At 41.9% G+C, this 22,031-nt stretch overlaps 1 protein-coding gene across 18 annotated transcripts in view; it reads right to left on the bottom strand.

Moving 5' to 3' along the window:
- The window catches only part of LOC111153482 (transducin like enhancer of split 4), a 144,329-nt gene that overhangs the window by 97,017 nt on the left and 25,281 nt on the right, over positions 1-22,031 (bottom strand). For 15 of the 18 annotated variants that reach the window (XM_022512511.1, XM_022512513.1, XM_022512512.1 and 12 more), the window contains one exon: positions 9,553-9,615. The exons of the other annotated variants lie outside the window; for them this stretch is intronic. In XM_022512511.1, the coding sequence (XP_022368219.1) occupies positions 9,553-9,615 (63 nt within the window). The remainder of the gene's footprint in view (positions 1-9,552; positions 9,616-22,031) is intronic. 18 annotated transcript variants of the gene reach the window in all.

Genomic DNA, 22,031 nt, shown 5'->3' with positions numbered 1-22,031 from the left:
GGCCCCGACTGACCTTTTTCTCCCAGCCATCACCAAATAAAGTGCTACTGAGAATATATCAATAAGCCTAAGATGAGAGAGGGAGGCCTCTAACTGGGACTTGGAAGGGTAGGGGGAAAGCCCAATAATTTATTCTTTAAAATACTGAGATTTATAATTTTAAAAAAGAAACCTTTAAAAAAAAAAAGCCAAAAAACAAAAACAAACAAAAACAAACAAACAAACAAAAAAACCCTGTAATGTGATTATGGCTGCACAACTCTGTATATTTACTGAAAATCACTGGATTATATATACATTTTAAACAAATGAATTTTGTTATGTGTAAGTTGTATCTCAATTAAACACTGTGATTTAAGGAACACAAGCATGGATGGGGCATTAAAATGAAATTCTATACATTAAGTCACTTTCCTACTTAACTTTCATCATCAAATTATTTTTTGCATTTTTCAGGAGAAGTCTTGAGGTTAATATTTTCAACAAGAAAGAGACTGAAACGATACAAGTCTTAAGTCCAACAAAGCCTGCTGAGAAAATAGACCTTAACAAACCACTAATACATGTATAACAGGTCTTTAATGTATGTTTTGGGGAAGGGATGACAATGACCATACCTGCCAGACAATACTTTAGGGCATGGCGACAGATGTAGTACTTCTAATAAAAACAGGGGAAAAAACCTCTACATTACAACCCGGAATTTTTTTTCATACCCACTCCCCCCTCCCTTACCTCCTACCTACTTTATTGATAGGGGTAAGTAAAGAGGTAGTGGGTAAAGGTAGAGGTGTAAAGTGAAGTAGGATTTTTATAATGAACAACATTAATATTCCTGACACGTGACATGAAAAAGTCAGCAATTGGGATAACGGCCCCCACTCCTCAAAAGGAACTCGCAGACATAGAGCATCTTATATTATATAGCAAAGCCAAGACATGAAATAATACTAGGGGTACTAGGGGAGGTTATAGGAAGGCATGCCCAGCATAGTTCCTAGAGCATCAGGAAAGGCTTTGTTTGCTTATTCATTCAGTCAATTATTTATTAGGAACCTACTGTGTGCCAGGAGACTGTGGCAGGAACCAAGACTAGAGTCATGAACAGGACAGTGAATGAGTAACACCCACAAGGCTCAGTAATATCACAACAGGAGCATAATTTCCATGAAGAAAATTACAGGATGCTATGCAATCACTTATTGGGGAAATAGCTAATGGAATCTGAGGGCTGAGGGCAGATCCCTGTGAAAGCTGACCCAACAACCGAGACCAGAAGCATGTGCAGGAGTTCTGTGGATAAAGCAAGGAGAAAAGAATCTCAGGCAGAGAGAAGAGCTTGGGCCAGGTCCCTGGAGGAGAAAGGCGCGGGTCTGTCAAGGAAGAGAACCAACGTGGATGGCTGCAAGGCTAAGGGGCAGAGTTGGGAGAGAAAAAGCGAGGTGGGAATGAAAGCCTTCTCGGGCAGGGCAAAACACACAGGCAAAACTTTAAGTGGAAAAGTATTCACAAAAATAACAACAAAGGCAAGAGCCCGAAGTCACGTGGGTAGGGCCCAGGCATACTCTCTAGAACCATGTACTAGCGGAAGTGAAATGTGTAAGGCAGGAGGAGGCCAAACACTGACAGGCTCTGCATGACATGTAGAAAACTTGGACTTTATTGGTAAGGCATTCTTTTTTTTTTTTTTTTTTAAAGATTGATTGATTTGAGAGAGAGAGAGAACGCGCATGAATGGGAGAAGCAGAGGGAGAGAGAATCTCAAGCAGACTCTGAGCTAAGTGAGGAGCCTGAGTGGGGCTCAATCTCACGACCCTGAAATCATGACCTAGGCAGAGACCAAGAGTCAGATGTTTAATCGACCGCACTACCCAGATGTCCCCAGGTGGGCGAAATTTTTGTTAGAAATTTTAAAGCAGCTGAGTGTTATCAGTTCTGCATCTCAGTAAGATAGACCTGGGATAGTAAAGAATAGTAAAGAAACTGGATGACAGGGAGATGAGCCAGACAGGAGGGAGAACAGGCAGAAGGCTAACACAATACTCTAGAGTGAAAGATAAACTTGAACTTGGACCAAATGCCCTTTCCTGCTCAACAGGACTCATTAGCCACATGTACATAAAAAGCCACTTGCTCAGAACTAGTAAAGGCCTTAGAACATGAGACCCAGATGGCAGTAGTGCCCCAAGCACTGTAACTATAAACTGACCAACAAAAGCCTCTCCACCTTCCCAAAAGCCTACAGATTTCTAAATGGTGCCCTGGCTGCGGGGACTGGGAGGGTGGCCTTGTAGTATCAGCCACAGGCCAAAAGCCATTACTATATCCAACAGATGCGTTTCCTCTGCCATACCCTCCCCCCAAGCAGTACGTCAGTCTCTCTTGATAATATCCTCTGGAAGGGAACTCTCCACCTCATGCACAAACTTTTCCTATGTGGGGATAATGGGCTCTAATATTATTAGAAAGCTACCTCTCCCAACTTCTTCCCACTGGACCCAGTTTTGCCTCTACATTCTCCTCCAATGGACTGCACTTCAAGCACACGAAAATGGCCTAATGTTTGTTTTCACTTTCTATATCCCCAGTTAAATATCCCTAGGCCACTGGCTTTAGGCCACTCATCCTCTGGCCGCTCCTCTGTCGCTCCTCTGTGGTGCTCTAGGTGGTAAGACAGAATACTGCCGGCATGGCTAAGCAGGTCAAATCTGAGTGCAAGTGTCAGCCCATGCCCAGTAAGTCAGGCTAAAATCCCACTCAGCCTGTTTCAGCAACTCTGCTGGCCCAAATAAGCTTTAAATTCAAACTGGCCATTCTTAATGGTATCCCAAGAAATGTTAGTCCCACAAGAAATCAGGTATTACTTAAAACAAAACAAAACAAAAAACTCACTGGGTTTAATTCTGCCAATACCTGGTAAATGGCAGGTCTTCTCTGAGCTTCAAATCTCAGAGACTGAATATGTATGCAAGGTTTTCCAAACCATTTTAGCTGTGAAACTTGGGACTAAGGCTTGGGAAGTGCTGTACAAGGCTTTTTTCCTACTGACCACCTAGCCTCACCTTCACTGCTCTGACCCACACAAGGACAGAGCATTCTTGCCTGACCTATCCAATAAATTCTCAAGTCCCTGCTTTCCAAGAGAACTTTCTACGATGTCAGAAACTTTCTAAATCTGTGCTGATAATCTGGCAGCCACTAGCCACCTACCAGTGGATACTGAGCACTTGAAAGGGGGCTAATGTGACTGGGAAACTTAATTTGTAACCTTATTTAACTTTGATTAATTTTATTTTCATTTTTTTTAAGATTTTATTTTTTTATTTGACAGACGGAGATGACACGTAGGCAGAGAGGCAGGCAGAGAGAGAGGAAGAAGCAGGCTCTGCTGAGCAGAGAGCCTGAGGCGGGGCTCGATCCCAGGACCCTGGGATCATGACCTGAGCCGAAGGCAGAGGCTTTAACCCACTGAGCCACTCAGGCGCCCCAGATTAGTTTTAAATCTAAATAGCCACACATGGCTATGACTACCTTAATAGATATTATAAGCGCTACTTAAAGCATTGTAAAGTAATAATCCAGTAATAATCCAATCACCACCTAACTGAAAATCAAAGAAATGAGAGGTTTCTCGAAAGCAGGTTAATTTTTTCAACACATATAGGTAAGGGTTGGCATTGCTGCTTCTGAAAGGAGGCCGACATTGAAACCTGCAGAGACGTTCTCCTTCCTGAGGACCATTTACTTACTGAGGGCAAGCAGGCCATAATGTCACCATAAGGATCTCGCCAAATACGCAACTGTCACTAAAGTACTCGGTCACATAGAAGAAGTCAGCTGGCCAAACCACGGAACAAGAGACAGGATTATGCTCCCTGATGCTTCAGTCAGTTTTGTAAGGAAAAAAAAAACCAGATTTTAAATGAAAGGTTGTCCAATGTAAGAATCCAAAAACGAGACAAAATTCATGAAAGCCTCAATCTAGGTGTATTAGTCATTTCAGGACATCCTTTAGATATATAGCACTGTCATAATGTATTACCAGCACTGACAAAATGGCCCTGACTGGAACGCAGACGTGTCCTATGAAGGCTGCTGGCATTTAATAAACGATCTCTGAAGATGGTCTTGCGGGTGTCACCGCATACTTATCAGGGGATCTCTGGTGAGTTCAGCCAAGCTCACCTACATCAAACCATGTTATCACAAGCCAGTGGTTCCTTACAAAGTTAACAAGCAATAAGACGAGTTAACCTGGTGCCATTATGAGGCAAGAACACTGCCACCAGTGCATGTAACCACTGCATTTTGTTCATTTCCTCCCTGAGGCACAATATGAAAGTGACTGATCACATTTTTCAACGTCCATTTTACAATTATTCTATACATGCAAAATGTGGTTCAGAGCAATTCAGCACCATATTAACCCAGGTACTAAAAAAGCAGCATTTGAGATACACTCATATCTCATATCATAGAAGGGGTTTGTTTGCCATCAAATTAAAAGGACCAAATTTATGGCATGTACAAAACAGAAAGTCAGGTATCACAGCTATTCTTGCTATTGGAATTGGAATTTAAAGAAGCACGTATTATACCATTATGTACTTATGTATTATTTTCTACTATTTAAATGCAATGGAAAGCACCCAAATAAATCTGCATAATTCCAGAGGAAGACACTAGTTGGTTCTACTCACTAGATAGGCTATCAGGGTAATAAAAACCAAGTTTTGAATCACAATTAAATGCGCACCAGAAACTCTTCAAGTTGGAATACTCTCTTTTCCCTAGGTAAATACAGAATAAAAATAAAAGGCTTAAAAATTTCACTCTTGATTTCCCTTTTACAGCCTAAAATTTCTAATGACCAGAGGACTATTATTAAATGTGGTCAAAAGAAAGATTTAAATTATTCATTTCATTTCCCATAAAATCAATATTTTCACAAACAAGGAAGAAACAGCTGCTGACTAGGAAGCCCAGGCCTCAAAGCTGGGGGTTCTGCCATCACTCTGCCTCAGGTCTGTGAGAACAAGTCGACAGGGTTCCTCCACCAGCAATAAAGTAGTTCTGCCTCCACTTAAGTAACTCAAGAAACAAGAAACAGGAGTTGGGGGGTGAGGGGTCCTGCAGGCAAGTCATTACTTACGAGCATCCTCCAATTTTGCTGTAGCCTCATGAGGTCTAACGGTCTACAAGAGATAATCTGAAATCACTGATGAAAAAGGAGAGTCCATCCATAAACTACGTGTAAAAACAAAACTAACTTCAGCTAAGCAGCCAGATATTTGGAAAAGAGCCAGTCCCCAAGTGGACTGAGAAGTTTGTTTTTCTAGATAGCTTCGTGAGCAAAACACAGACCACATCCCAAACCACTGCTCCTCCAGAGGTCAGCTCTACAGGCCAAACCCCTTGAAGGGCTGTCCCTGTCCAGATATTTGCTTGTTCGTTGGGGAGAGACAGGTGTTTGCTACACTAGAAAATTAATTTTTGGAGCTAGAAGAGAAATCACCCTTAGGGCTACCAAATACGCCTCACTGAGATTTTTAGCTAGTTCACAGCCCTAACTTCAGTTTTAATTTACACTTTTTTCCTCTATAAGGACGACAGACGAGAGGAAGATAACCAATTCATTCTTCGAAAGGTAATGAGTAAAGAGGGGAGGGAGGGCTGGTTCCACGTCTTCTCAAACAGGAAACTCAGAGCTTAGCTGCTCCTGCTGCAGCAGGCACTGCGGCGACCCAGCATGAGGAGGGGCTTACTGGGCACCACGCTGGATGCATGTGATCCCAAGTACGCATGGCACACTAACCTCAGGTACAGGTGAGGAGACTGAGGCTTCCAGAGGCAAACCATTTGCTAAAAAGGTCACCCAGCTTTACTTGGCTACAGTAAGCCACGTAATTTGTAACAGGGAGGCCAGGACTCGACCCAGATCCAACTGTCATCATTTTGGCATCTCTTGCTTCTGGACCTGCCAACGGGGAGTTGATTAGTTATAGCTCCCCTCCTGCAAAGGAGACCCAAAGCAGGAGAGAGAAGAACTCCCCACTTACTACATTGAGATCTGCCTTTTAAAGAAGAAACCTGATGGCAACAGAATCTAGATCAGTCTTACCCATTCCTAAAATCCAAAAGAAAGTGGGAGAAAAAAACAGCTTCAGACAGGTGAGGACTCACTCGTGAGGCTTCTTTAAACTCTGGTATTAGGGATCCTATAAAATTTTTAGAACTGTATGTGAGGGGTGCCTGGGCGGCAAAGGTGAAGCCTCTGACTCTTGATTCCAGCTCAGGTCATGATCTCAGGGTTGCAAGATCAAGCCCTGTGTCAGGCATGACACAGAACATGGAGCCTGCTTAAGGTTCTCTCTCTCCCTCTGCCCCTCCCCCTCCTGCTTGCGTGCCTACCCTGCCTTAAAAAAAAAGAAAAAGAAGAAGAAAAAGAACCAGAGGCACCTGGGTAGCTCAGTGGGTTAAGCCTCTGCCTTCTGCTCAGGACATGGTCTCTGGGCCCTGCGATTGAACCCTGCATTGGGCTCTCTCTGCTCAGCAGGGAGCCTGCTTCCCCTTCTCTCTGCCTGCATCTCTGCCTACTTGTGATCTCTCGCTGTTAAATAAATAAATAAAATCTTAAAAAAAGAAAAAAAAAGAAAGAAAAAAAATTTTATGTGATACTTGCTTTAATGACAAAAGTTGGCAATTATCTTTGTCTAACGCCTGGGACTTCTGAAGTAGTCACGTGTAAGTGCAACAGACACATCATTAAAATATACATTGGCTATAATTCTAAAAAATGTTTTTGTGAAATCTACCAGGAAAATATATTTTCTTATGATTGCTTCCTGCAATACACAGACATACTTTAAGTATTTATGAACCATAATTACACAACTTATTTCCAAAAAAAGTCTGGCACTTAAAACTAAATTTATTTAATAGTTGTCATTCAGCATTATATGTGTAATTTTTAAATTTTAGGAAATGTGGTATACTAACCACAAGCCGTATTAAGCAGGTACGTTAACGAGCACACGGAGACTAAATTTAAAATGGGCTTCTAAAGGTATGTGGATTTACCTCTTGTTCCCATCAAAGTCCCAAAAAAACCCCCTCCAACCACTGTCCTGTACCTTATATGTACTAGTCTTCGGGGAATGCTCTTCTTTTTTCTACATACAATCATTTCATTTTTAAATAAAAACGTTCTAAAATAAATTCTAATGCCACAGCTGCCGTTTTGGCAGTGAGACTGTCACACAGAGAGCCGGTGTTAAAGGATCAGATTAAGAGCCTTCAGTCCTGGCACCGAGTGGCGCTCGCAGCCATGCAAGAGTGATTTTCCATGCCTCTGAAGAGACAGGAAATAGAATTCATCTTCCTCTAATAACCTGCCTCCTTCCCTCCCTCCAGATTACGGTCCATCTGGCCTCAGGACAGAAGCGACAAGTCTGATGCTCGCAGAATGCCCAGAAGATGAAACGAGGTGGGCAATGTTCAGGCACAAAACATCAGAGAGGCCTGGGTTAGACAGGAACAAATATGTTTGTGGCCCACACATTAAAAGAGAGACGCACACCTTAAGAAACTGAAAAAAGAAGAGCCAATAAAATCCAAAGTAAGCAGAAGAAAAGACATACACATATTAAGGATTTAGAAAACTATGACACAGGTCATCCGTTACACACAAATCAAGGATTTTAACCAAGAAATGTCAAAAGTATTGGGGAAATAAACCGTAAGTGGTGAGATCATGATGCTGTCTTCCCAGCCTCAAGCAGAGAGAAGGAGTTGCGAGTATCTCCCTGTGGCTTTCCTCTGTGGGGTCAACTACTTCCTTAGCCAATTCATTCCAGTCCGCTCTTGCTCGGCACCACTACCATTACACGTTCTCCTCCTACTAGGCCTCCTAGCACAAACAACACAACTCAGGTGGGAAAACAACCTATTTGCAGATCAGCTCCACCACCACCCCCAAGACCTCCTTCCCCTTTGGCACATAACCCCACAGATTCTGCAAAAATTCCATAGGCGTAAGATCTACCAGTGATTACAGATGGGGGGGTGGTCTATGCTTGCAAAGGCCTCAAGTGTCATACCACCGCAGGGATATTTCAAACTCTTCCCTCCACCTGGGGTATAACACCTCACACGGTTACAGCTCTGTGGGTTGCACACACATTCTCCCCATCCTCCAGCTCCATAAAGCAGAGACGCTTCAACTAAGAAACACAGTGGTGTGCATTGGGCAAGCACGGCCAGGCTTCCTAAAGAAATGCAAACAGGCCTCTTAACTCCACCCAATCTAGTCACAAGCAAATCCTGAGCAGAAATAGGCAAATGCGGATATAGTGGGTAGTGGTTTTGTGGTCACAGCTAAAGGACAAGAAAGACAATTCTTCCATTGTTGTTTGTGGTCCAGAAGAACATTTGAATTAAGGATGTTAACTCAGATCCATGGTTCGTGAATATGAGTTCTCTGTGGGATATTTACCTGATGAAAGGTACCCATGGTTACTGAGATCCAACCGAGTTCAAACCAAGTAAGAATTTACATAGGAATTCCCATTATCTATAATATACACCCATGCTCAAACACCCGTTGCGGGCTCACATCAGTACATGCCCACTGGCAGGCAGGCAGATGGGCAGCTCTCCTGGAAAGCAACGCCACAACATACCTACAGAAGTGAAGGGTAGGAGGATAGTGCCTCGGTGCCTTCTAGCCCACAACACAAAGCTCAGTGGCCGAGACACACTGCTATTCCATTAGCTAGCTTCTTGCCTTTTCACAGGTGCCCTTACCTGAGCAAATGACGGATTCAGTAATCCAGAAGCACTTTCACCTAAACTTTGCCTACCAAAAGCAAGCAAGCAAACAAAAAGAGGCCAGAAAAGTCACAAGGACGCCACCATCCCCGAGAAATGCACCTTCTCATTCCAACGTGAGCAAGTGTGCAGAAAGCGTATGCTTCCACGGCTGGTGAGCGAGAGAGGCACGAAGTCTGTGGTACTCAGAGCACCGAGCCCACAGAGTCCATCCTGCCTATCTTTTTCCAAGTGCAGGCACAGTGTTAAGATTTCCTCAGGTAGTAAGTAACTTTTTTAAAGCAGCTAGCCAAAAGTTACCTTAGTCTGTTTACTGTGTATAGCACTTTCTGTGGATGTGTCTTACTGGCAACTCTTAATGCCCAGTGACCAAAGCGTGTAACAAACCTTTCTGGGAAACATTTCAATCCACCCTATGAGAGGCCATTATGGGAAACAGTCATAATTCTGAGCAACAACACTACATCGTCCAATAACAGCAAGATATTTTAACAATTGAATTTTGCTTCACACGTTAGAAAATGTTCCATTATATGAACACAATTATACTCCACTGAATGTTAATAAGGTGTAGAAGCTGGAATGTGAACACTGTTATCTTAGAAATGTGCCATACAAACACCAAGAGACTGACATGGCCAAAGAGTCAGTTCCACAATCCCTCTTCTGCAAAACCACTAAAATGGCACCTTCTAGCCCAGTGTCTCAAACCAACTGCCTTACCTCTTGGGACAGGAAGGGAATGACTTGCGCACAGATAGCATTCAGCCTCTTGACAATCTCTGCCTGCATTTAAAAAAAAAAAAAAAAAATGAAAGGAAAGCAATAAAGAGAACAGTCAGCTGGTTACAAATTCCCAAAATATTAACAGGATGATATTAAAACACACTTTATATTCTGGCTGGCGTACTTCCTAAGGAAGAGGAGAATTCTCATCAGCAAGCCCATTAAAAGGAGGCAGTAACAACAGTGCCACATTAACAGCACAATTTATTAACCCGCATTCATCCTAAAAAGTCAACCTTCAAGCACCAGGACAACATAAAAAGGAATTTAATTTTCATGACTGGAAGTCCGTTTTCAAAAGCCTTCAACAGGACCCTTGTTCATTCTAATATGGTTTTTCATAAAACCTTGAGTTTTCCAGAGTTTTAACAGTAAAGATACATTCATCCTACCATCCCAGTTTCTCTCAGCAACTCACTGGATTTCTTCATTTGTGGCCTTTGCTTAAAGTCCCCACCTTCCCAAAAGAAGAACACCCAACCAACACAGGCAAGATGATTAACTCAGATCCTGAAGTTATAAATTAATAGGGAACAGCATGTTTTCTTCAATCATGAAAATTTCCAAATGTGTCCCACCAGGGTTTTCACTGTACAGAGGTAGACCATGGTAAAATTTCCCTACACTTAGCAGAAAGGGATTTGTATATATACAGAAACTAACCTTGGGAACATTACTTATTCTTGAACTACAGACCTGCAAAGTCCCAGCAACATCAGATAATACAGAATTTATTCCCTAATAATTTCTGTTAAGTATAGAAATTTTCTATCAATAGGATGCTACAGTGAGTGAAAGAAAGGAAGAAAGAAATTTATAAAGAAAGAAAGAGAGAGAGAAAGAAAGAAAAAGAAAAACAAAGAAAGAAGTGCTACTACTAACTTTTCTTTAAAAACCTACCCAGAGCTTCACTGGTGTTCATCTTAATTTGTATTATCGGATGGCTCCTTATATACTTCAGGATGGGGACATGTAAACACATGGTTTTTTGATACACATACATGCAAAATAGCTTATATTTTAAATGATGGGGTGGGTTGAAGGACAGGCAAGAAGTGTTGAGAGGCAGAAAATGTAAAGCAATTACTTTTCCTGAGACATTCTTAAAATAAATTCCATCCAGGGTCAGTTTCTCATTTTATAAGAGGACAAAAATGCTCTTTTTCTTGATAAGTCATTACCAGAATGACAAAGACACTCTCCTCATGCAATCTAGGTTTCCTTCTTTCATCAGCCACCCTTTTGACTTTGCGGCTATGCAATCTTTTAAATGCCAGCACCTTAAAAACTTCGCCAGCCAAGAGAAAACACAAATGCACCGTGAAGGAAGTTTCAAACCCAGGCTTTCCCTCCCAGCCTGTCCTAACAGGATGGACAAAAACCCAGCACCCGTAACACAGCAGTGAATAAGGACCCAACTGTGCTGACCTGATTTAATTTACTGCACTGGCCCCACGGAGCATTTAGCTATCTTTTAAGAATGCTTAAACCACCATGAAAAGCTGCAATGGGAATCACCGAACCACTCTCCACCTGGACGGACATACCACAGTGGTTATGGGTGAAATTCCAGTGTGAGCCGAGAAAAGAGAGTAGCATTCACCAGACCGAAAGCACTGCGTCTCAAAGGCATTTATTTGGTTGTTAAGCTTTTTGTAGGGAGAGATGGAGGGGGAGAGAATAAAAGATAATGAGACACTTTGGGGCAGACCAAACTGATGATTCTAATGCTTGGAACCATCTGCCAAGCATATTTTCCTCATTATGTTGTTTACATAAATAAAATAGTCCCTTGCTAGGACGGTTTAAAAATGTGTGGGCACATAAGAAAACTGAGTTCTTTAGTTTGCCTACATAATCTAGGCAATAAAAACTACTCTAAGGAAACTTACTCATCAGGCAAAATAAAGACCAAGAGGTATTTATTTGGCCTCTTCAATTTTGGACCTAGGCTATTTTAAGTCTGAGCAACTGTGAAAAAAAAAAATAATAATAATAAATCTGCATTTCTTAAAAATAAATGTAGAAAAGTAGAAAAGTTCATATATTTATTCACATATATTAACACACATAACAGAAAAAAGGGGAGGGTCTTGCAAACTTTTTCTTTATAGGTCTCCTTTTGTTTAAAAGACTTCTTAATTTCTTTAAGTTGTCATGCCAATGGATTTTTCATGGTCAGGCTAATTGGCGGCAGGGGGGTGGGATGTGTGTGTGTGATTTCATAAAATTAAGCAGGTCATTCCTCACTTTGAAAGCTAAAGTTGCCTCGGAAACACTGCTGCTTCCATGGTCAACTAATTTTGCCTCTTTTGTCCCACAGGACCCAGCTTTAGGGAGGCATCATTTATTTACAGGCCTTTCCACTGGGCTTCAGTGATCAGCCAATAATACTGTGGACACACACTTCTAATGGCCTATGTTTTGAAACTGAGTCTAATCTAATGGCGTGGGGCCCAAACTCCTTTTCCAGCACAGCCATTAAAGGATGTAGGTTATTGCTGTTGTCACCATTGATATTTGTCATTGTAATGTAATTAGGGCCCTAAAATGATGCATTACAGCCCTTGGCACAGCTTCTATTAAAATCTTTTCTTCTGCTCACTGAACTGCGACCTGCTTTCTGATGAATAACAGACAGACAGCTTTAGGGTAAGGAGCAGATTCATCAAAGAAGTATTTTTCAGCTTTGGGGAAAGAGGGGGGAAAAAAAGGCAACCTAGGAGGAAAAGCACTAGGGGAAGAAAAGCCACAATACACATTTGAATTTCATCTGACCACTTGAAATTCTGATTGCATCTGATGAATCTTGCTTAGACAATATATTCCCAGTCTTCGAATCACATGGTTAATCAGGGCTCTAATCTGCTATCCATCAGCCTATGCCAGCGCTGTAGCTTCCAATCAAATTTATAGGTGATGTGGCTCATGCATCCCTGAGCAAGTACATTCACAGAGAGCCCATTTTAAACAGGCCAAGATTCTGAAATACTGCCGTTAGGGCTGCTGGATGTTATTGTGGTATTCGAGGCTTTACAGACGCTGCTAGACTATTGTCTTTAGATGCCCACGATATTCCAAAATAGCATTAACGGCCCCAATAAAAGGACAATTGTTCATGCCAAATCATAACAAAGTAATTTGTTTTTATAGCTGCCGTTTGTCGAATCCATTAACAATTTTTGATATTTTGATTGTCTTCCTCTACCCATGAAGATAGTCATTTAAAAATAAGTTTCACACATAGTATTTTCCTACCCTCATTTCACCAATACTCTATTTCCTCCTCCTGTAATTTCCCACCTTTATGCCACCCTCCGATGAAAAGAACCAATAAATGACCATCCCTACACACACACACACACACACACACACACACACACACACCCAAACTGTGCAAAATATTCTAGAAAAAGGCAGTCTATGAAAACACCTTGGCTATGCACTCAACCCTTGGCACAGGAATGCTGACAGGCTAACACCTCCAAAATGGAGATGTCCAGTGGCCTAACCAATTGGTAATGGAACACAAAAACACAAGGAAGAAGTTTTCACCACTTTTTTCTTCATACTCCAACTCAAGAACTATTGGAAAATGTTTTAACTCCCTTGCATCATGGGAAAGCAACATCATGCACTGAAAAGAATGCCACAATTCAACCATTAGATTAAAAAAGTAACAAATACTGAAGAACACAATATCAAATACATATTTTCTTTATCACTTATAACAAATTACATTAGTCATTTGAGTAAGACAAAAACCTGGTTAAGCCTACACTTGAATTAAATTACATCCCCTCAAGTAGTTGTAATATAATAAAAACCTAATTTTTATTTAGATTACTTCCGCCTATGATTTCCTTAAAAAACTTAAACAAATTTTATTTTTATGACATAATAAACTTGAGAGAAAGCACAGATAACTTTATTTTAGTAATCAAAGAGATGTATCAAAAGCAATTATTGGTTTAAAAAATATTTCATGGAGTTTTAGTCTCTCATCAAAACAGGAGCAACCTACTACACAATATTGTTGAAATAAACAGAAAAACAAATTAGGACACCATTTTAGCAGCCAACCAGAAAACAACAACAACAAAACACAATTACAGTTTCAGAAAAACATTCTTGAATAACATTTCACAATTAATTTGCTTTCTACAGCAGTTTCTTTGCCAAAAACGGTTTTAAGAGAGACTCTGTCTTATTAAGCGTTTATCAAGAACATACATTCACCAATTATATAAAACACTTCAAAAAGGTGAAGAGAAATTTCTCCTTATTCTACCTGAAATCCTTTTTGGAATAAGTACAAATAAATTTTGCAACTCTCTTCCTCACCCTTCTTTTACCTCTCTACAACCAAAGACTGTAATTTTTTATTTCAATCAAAAATAAATTATCTTCATTTGTTCACTGATCCATTCCAAATTTTCTAAGAAATGGCCTAGCTTCTGGAACTGATCCTGCTTGCTCCTAGATTAAAAAGTCAGAGGACTAATGAGAAATTCTTTCCAACTTCTTAAAAATCCAGGCTCAACCTAAGGAAGAATATTCAAGTAGTAATATTCCTTGAAACTGACAACTCAGTTTTTATCTTGTCATCAAAATTCAACTTTACTACAATTCCCATTATAATGGATAAAACTAATTTTTGTATTAAAAAAATTTAAAAAGAGCCAAACTGGAATAAGGCATAGAGATTTAGATGAAAGGTACAGTCAGCACTGCTGGCAAGCTGGTAAACCAGATGCCTATGTTTTATTTTAGTTCAGGTACTTATGTTGCACAAAATATTTTATATTACTTAATAAAGCAATAAATGAAGTGATAACATTGTGAGAATCAATTTGATAAAACATCTATCAGTTTCCATAAGGGACTTAAACAACTTTTTTGTGGCGGGGGGGGGGGGGGGGCAAGTGTTAAGACTTTTAAAAGCTCTCATCATCCCACTTCCCTCTAATAAGAAAGAGGTACCACCTAGGAATACTCAGTCTTACCTTGAACGATATGAACCAATTTTTAGTCAGCATCCCAATCCCACCTCCTTTAGGGAGTTGAACTAAAGCAATGATTCTATCAACAGTAACACCTCAAAGCAATGTCAATCTGTTTTGTGTTTTGAACTCCTATCTATGCTAATTTACTGAGTGCAAAGTATGCCATTAAGTACCCAGTCCGTAGTTCAGTTCACTGCAGACCCTGAAGTACACCATTTGTTTGTCCTAAAGAAATATACAGGTGCTATTTATTTGTGATGCTAGCTCAAGAGTACACAGGGCAATGCCCTTCCTGACGATATATCTACATTTCATGAAACTATTCCAATCCATCCCCACGGTAAAGCTGCATTTTACTGAAGCATTTTTGCCACAATTAGAAAAAAGTGCCCTTTCCTCTCATCTCTTGAGCTCTCTAAGGTCTTTAAGAGAAATCCCCAACAGATGCCTATTATCCTTACCATATCTTCCAGGCTCTGGTTATTGTGTTTAAAAACAGCTCTAAATGTTGAGAGTGATGTATTATCAAGGTTAAGAATGACGATCATTGTGCCAGACATCCAATTACTCCCCCAAGGTCGAATCATTTCAGTTTTCAAGTCTGAGAAACACTGTAACCAATGTTATCATGACTATACTCAACTCGACCAGAGGGGAGTGGCAGGGAAAATGGGGGGAAAAGATGGGAAGGAAAAGTGGGATGTCAGGAGTAGGGAAAGAAAATGACTTTCTCTGGTGAGCATGAGGTCAGCTTTCGCCCAACAAGGTTGAGCTGGTCAGAGAACCTGATTACTCTGAGTCCTAAGACACCCATGCAAATGCTCATTTCCTCAGGCCAGTGTGTCACACAGCAAGGCCTGCTAGCTACTGTCTGATTTCTCTTCTCTCTCCCTGTCTCTGAATCCATCAATCAATCTCTCCAGCTGTTTTCACCTTACTCTTTCCTACTGACGTAAGTGTAAAGGTGCCTTGGAATGCTGACTTACAATTAAGCATTTTCATTCTTAGCAATAGTAGAGGGAGCAAATATTCATCACCCACAGCAGGTGATGATCATCTACCTTAATTTTTCCCAACATGAACTATGTGATTAAACTATATGTAAGAAATACCTAAAGACAGAGGAACTTTGGAAATTGGGGAAAAAACAGTAAGACAAATAAAAACACAAATGGTCCTTATAAGCTCATCAAGGAAACCTATCTCCAAGAAAAGCAATAAACCGCCTTCTATACACTGACAGCCATGCTCTATTTTTCAGTCTATCCTCTTACTTTAGGCTAAAGACTTCCTTGTCTGTTTTTCTCTTCTCTCTATTTTCTGAAAAACCTATGTCTCTATCCACATTCCTCAGCATTTCCTTCTCTCTTGTCCTTTCAATTCTAGCAAGGCCTCCCCCTGGCCTCTACCAAGGTTTCCCCTTCCCCGTCACAATAGTATAAAATTTCAAGTCTTCAAAGTCATCACTGTCAAGATATCCTTCATCCCCTCAAACTGTTTTCTCACTCTGATAAGTAGCCAGCTCCTATCAAAACCAAAGTCATGCTCCTCTTCTGCTTGAACTCATGCTGCTCTGCCAAATGCTCCCACTACCAACTGGGTCCAGGAAGAGCAGACAAGTGACTCCGTGGGTCCCCACCTGGCCTCGAGCAGAAAGGGGGAAAGCATCCAAAAAATGGGGGTGAATAAAGAATGAAAGGATGAGGGAGAGTCCCTGTGCCTGATCTTCCCAAGGCTCGCTGCCTACTCACTCCACTCTCCATCCTGTGACTCCTTCTTCCAGTCATTCTCTGGCCCCATACAGTCCTTTCTCCACAGCGTCTGTACTGTCTGAAAGCATCTCACATGCTTCTGTTTACATGAATGAGAACAGGGCTTCTCAAACTTGAATGTGCCAACTAATCACCCAGGAATCTTGTTAAAATCTCTACCTAAAGTGGGGCCCAAAGATCTTAGCTTCTAACAAGCTCCAAAGTGACACAGATGCCATGGGTCTACAGACAGCACCCTGGGTAGCAAGGTTCTATAGAATGCAGGCTCAGTGAAGACAGAGATCTCTGTCTACAGACCCCCCGCCCCCCGCCCCGTATGGTAAGTAGAAGATGCTCAAAAACATTTGTTGAATGAACAGAAGTAACTGCAGTTCACTTAGGTGGTAGGAATCTCCTAAAATCTTTTGCAAGCACGCTAAAATTGTTTGGGAAGAGTTAGAGCACTTCAACCGTAAAGGAATATTCATCTGGAAGACCTGCTTATACTCTGACTTGGTTTGTTTACCTTCCCAAGGCACATCTTTTCTGGCATTTAGGATGCCATGCTGCTCCAAAAGAATAGTAAGTAATCACAGGGGGAACAAAAGGAAATGCAAATTCACTCTGGACAATTCCTGACTGCTAAGTAAATGACTACAACTTCCATTCTGAAACCTTGGCAGGACATGTGTTTTAAAAGATAGTTTAGAAATAGGATAAAAGGAGATGCCACTCCACCTCCCTCCTTAGGTTAATCACACCAGATGGCTGATCCCCTCCCCCACCAGAACTGGGGTATTTGTTAGAGAGCACAACAGGGGAGCGCCTCATATGCTGCATCAAGGTAAATCTCCACGAGGGTATCTCCAGAGTAAAGCGGGGTGATGCACCTCACAGCCCAAGGAAGGGCCCGGCCCGAGCCATGCGCTGGCATCCACGCTCTCACCAGAAGTACAAAGAGCAGTTCCTGGTAATTCGAGGTATAGTGGGTCACACACGAACCACCACACGTGCAGGGCAGTTCCCCGTGCCAATCCCACTCAGAACTTGGGACAGTCAGGAGGCAGGCTTCAGGAGCCAGGGACACAGAGGCGGCATGAGGACTCCTACAGAGAACACGCCATTCCATTCCCTGCCAAACAAAGGCCAGAAACTGCTGGCATCCATGCGTAGATTCAAATATGCAAATCCCCTCCCTACCATCCCGAACAAACTTGTCTGAATACTCTCACTGTAGGGGGATGTTTTTCCAGGAACGTACTAATTCCTGACGGGTTTTGTGTGTTTTTGTCCTTTGTGCAGCGTATCCCACACAAATGTCCACCATCACTCAAGGATGCCTCACCCAAACTCATCATGATTCACAGAGGTAGGACTCCCTCAGGCTGGGAGAAGCCACCTGTAACAGGCTGGTTAAAAAATTAAAAAAGAAAAAAGAAGTCCCACACCACAGTCCCACACCTCTCTATAATCAGAAAAATAGCATTATCTCTACAGTCAGACTCATATCTACTTTTGCTTTTTCTTTTTTGAATATTCTACGAGATAGGTTGAGAAAATTAAATGTTTAAGAAACTATCATCCCCTTTTGTTCCTGTACTTCTAGATACCGTTCAAATGTATTTCAAGCTGCTTTTAATTAAATTGTGCAGGCAGTTTAAATATTTAAATGTGGACCTTGGAAAAAGCCCAAACCACAAGTGTATGGCTGCCTTTTTGTCCACTCAACAAATATTTATTAAGCACCTACTATTTGCCAGGCCTACTTTAGGTGCTGAGACACAGGGGTGAACAAGACAGAGAAGTCCCCGCTGTCGTGGAGTGCACACTGCAGGGGTGGGAGCCAGAAGCAAACAGGTCGATGCAGAGGAATTTCAGATGTGGGAAGTGCTTCGGAAGGTAAAATGGTGGTTCTGAGAGAGAAGGCTGAGGCAGGGCATGGGTCTGATTTGGAAGAGGTGATTAAAGAAGAGCACATAAAGAACTGACTTAAAAGCTGAGATAAAGCTGGAAGCAGCATCGGCCAGAGCAGCTTCTACACAGCATTTATTTTGCAGATGTTGTTAACAAGTATTTATACACGTAAAGGGCTCCCTGACCAGATGACCTCCCCGGGCTTAAATAGAGTTAAGCAGGTTCCTTTGCTGTTGGACACCTCAGACCTTTCATTTGATAGCGCTAGTTACAAATATGTGGAAAGGCGCACAGAAAAGGCGGTACCAATCCAACTTGACTGCGGAACCCTTTCTTCTCAAAGCTCTTAGAGCAGATCACACACTTTGTGGCCAACGCTGAGCTGGTCAACGGTTTCCAGGCCTGGCTTTACACAAGCACCACCGGTGGATCTTTTCACAAACACCAACGCCCAGGCCTCACCACAGACCAATGGACTCACTCCTGGAAGGCAGAACCCATGTCTCAATGTATTATTTTAAAGCTCCCCAGGTGACTCTAATGGCAGAATTGAAAACCACTAAGCTAGAGTACAGGGGACTGTACTTTTATTGTGCAATAAAAAAGGGAGTGGGAAATAGGACAGAAAGGGCTCCCAGGATCAGCCTGTGCTAGGTCCTGAATGCCACCCTGAAGAGCCTGAACTTTATTTGCAAGGCAGCAAGAACCTATTGAGGACGATTCCTAGGAAAGCTATGATAAATACCAGACAGGAGTTCAAGACACTCTAGCACATTTTGGCCCTCCACCCCCTTCTTGATAATATTTGAACGGTGGTGAAAAGATTTATAACCACGAAACATACCACAAAAGGAAAGATGGAGGATGGAAGATAACTTTAGAATAGGAACAGTATGAAATCCCACAGCGCTACAAACTTGGGGAATTCAACAAGAGGTTTTCAGATACCAGGTCATTCACTTACTCCTACTCTAAGCCAGCAGCTGTGGTGGGAACGGCAGTGAATGCAGGATTGATCTGGACTCTGAAGTGTTTATAATCTAGTACAAAGACCGAATGCAAATAAACACAGTAACAGACAGCATATGGGGCCTAGGTGGTACACAGAAGAGCCTTAGAAATGGGGGTGAGGGTGGATGAAACCCCTTCTGGCTGAAGTCTTCACGGAGGCTTTGGGGAGGTACATGTGAGCCATATTAATTCCACAGTTTCCAATAATGGTCTCCTATCCCGCCAGGCACTGTGTCATAGTCTGAGAAACGGAGTAGCAGAACAAGACAGGATTTATAGAGCCCATAATCTAGCAAAGGAAACAGACACGGGAAAAAAAATACAAAATACATGGTATTTAAAATGCTTAACAGAGAACTCTGGTTCCCTGAGTAACTGAGGGTGAAGTGAGTCTTACAGACAAAGGAGAGAGGAGCAGGGAAAAGGGCAAGAACATTCCAAAACGGATCAGACTGCTGCATCAACGTGGGACATTCATATTCAACAAACAGGACAGGTGAAAGAAAGGTACTGGTACTATCTCCACTCGGGCTGGACCACTATGAAAGTCATCTTAAATATGTAAGGCGGCTAAATGTGCCAATCGTGGTCACGAGCACTGTCGTCATCCTAATGTTCATGGAATTTCCCCCGTACCAGATATTTCACTTCAGTGCAGAACAATTCTATGAGAATTACTCTGCCCTCATTTTACAGATAAAGCCAAAGAAGAACCTGGGTTAAGTGATTCACCATGCTCAGATAGCTGGAGAAATAAATAGATGCGGGAGTAACTGGGAGTAGATTCCAAGAGACCCGATGACTGACTGGGTGTGGCTAATGAGCAAGAAGGAAAGGCAATCACCACCTGCCTCCAGGTCTCTGGCCTGGGAAACTGGGTGGATGGTTCTGGCATTTCCTGAGATAAAGATCACTGGACCACAAGCAGGCTTGCGGGGAATGATGTCACCTGGGGACACTGAGAGTTTAAGTACTTTTGAGGCACTGAATGGAAATGAGCACTCGATTTCATAGGACAGTCTCAGAGGAGAGATCCAGGCTCTAGAAAAAATTTGGGATCCATCTATCAAACGGAGCAGACAAGGTCACCATCAAGGTAAAGGGTAAAATGAGCAGAGAAGCAGAGAGAGCCGTGATGGGAATTCTGGCTGGACTTTCAGGAGGGGAGAAGGACCCCTAACGAATGACCCAATATGGACAGATACCGAAGTGTTCCCTATGCTCCCCAAGCCCACGTAAGGCTTGGTGACGGAGGGGGCAAGCAAAGGAGATACTCTGTGCAGGGAAAACCAGCAACACGTTGTGACCTCCCTAAAATCTGGAAATGAGAAGTAAGGAACCCATGATCCCAACATGTAAAACCTGGGTATGGTGCTACCAATCATTAGTATAGGGAAGTCACAAGGTTAGTTTCAAGGTGTGTTGTGGGGGGCAGTTATGTAAGGCAAAGGGAAAAAGCTGAACTCAGATGATGAAACATTCTAGAAAGCACACCAGATACTGAGAATGATACAACTGCGGAGTGCCAAATCCCAGGATGACTCTATTTACTAGTCCAGCAGAACCATGACTTTAAGCAAACCCCTAAGTGATTTGGGACTCCATTTCTACACCCATGAAATGGGAAGAATACTAGCTGCCCCATATCTGCTTGGCAGAAATATTGATGAGGATACACTTATGAATGAAATCCCTCAAGGTAAGTAGTTATGTTCTAAGACAGAACTGAGATTAGATAGTGCTACAAATTGAGTAGCTGTATTGTTAGGTATCGATTCAAGCTTAGGCTCTTCCTGTCTCTCAATTAAGAAGGCATCCCTCACTAATTTATATTACACCAGGGAAGGGCTGCACATCTAAAGGGGATGGGGTGGGGGGAAGGTGGGCAGACTCGCTGGCACAGTGATAACAGAGGACAGTGCTTCCCGACTGGGAAGAGGAACGAGTCACAAGCCCAGCCCCAGAAAATGTGCAGTTTCTCCACTTTCTTGCACTATGACCCAGAAAAGACATTCTAGTATTTACGTTTTGCCACTGGCAAAGGATCTCTCTTCCTCTTTTCTTGGTAAACAGATACTTGCCCTGGATGCAGTAAATGTTATATACAGTATTAGAGAGTAAAGAATAGCGGGCTGTGGGGAGAGGAGGAGAGGTGGAGGGGAAGTCATGCTTAATTTCAAAGCTTCTTGTAAGTTAAGACTACAGAAAACAGTTATATGAGCCTTACAAAAATGCGTTCTTTCCATTGGAGATAGATGATGAAAAAGAAAAACACAAATTCTAAGACAAGAATTCAGAAGTACTCCAGAAGAATTTAAATGAGTTTTGCACTAACCAGTGCATAAACCGCAGGTACTCTGAAGAGCTTCCCACTTGTGAATCTGTGTCAAGTGCCTTGACTTAACTTACTGTTTTGCACATGTACCTACCACCGTGAACTTGATTTTACCTTTAACCTAACTTGCCTCTAAGTTTACTTTTTTATCTTTCAGGTTACACCTTCATTTTATGAACCTCTATTTGTCTATTCCTAACTAATAAAACAACCCTGATAAACCGCCTGATTACATATTCTGCAGCAGTGCTACTGAAGGGCGGCCAATCCTCAAACTGTTGGCCAGCAGCAGAAAGACAATGGTCGTGTGCCAGAGTTAAATCAACTACTGTTCAGTTCAGCTAGGTGGGGTTTTTTTGTTCTTTGGTTTTGTTTTTTTTTTTGTTTTTTTTTTTTTTT

Source organism: Enhydra lutris, unplaced genomic scaffold (genome assembly GCF_002288905.1).
Source record: "Enhydra lutris kenyoni isolate GAN:26980312 unplaced genomic scaffold, ASM228890v2 scaffoldscaffold33, whole genome shotgun sequence".
NCBI lineage: Eukaryota > Metazoa > Chordata > Mammalia > Carnivora > Mustelidae > Enhydra > Enhydra lutris.
Note: the sequence above shows the minus strand (reverse complement) of the source record. Positions and strands in the feature narration are given on the sequence as shown.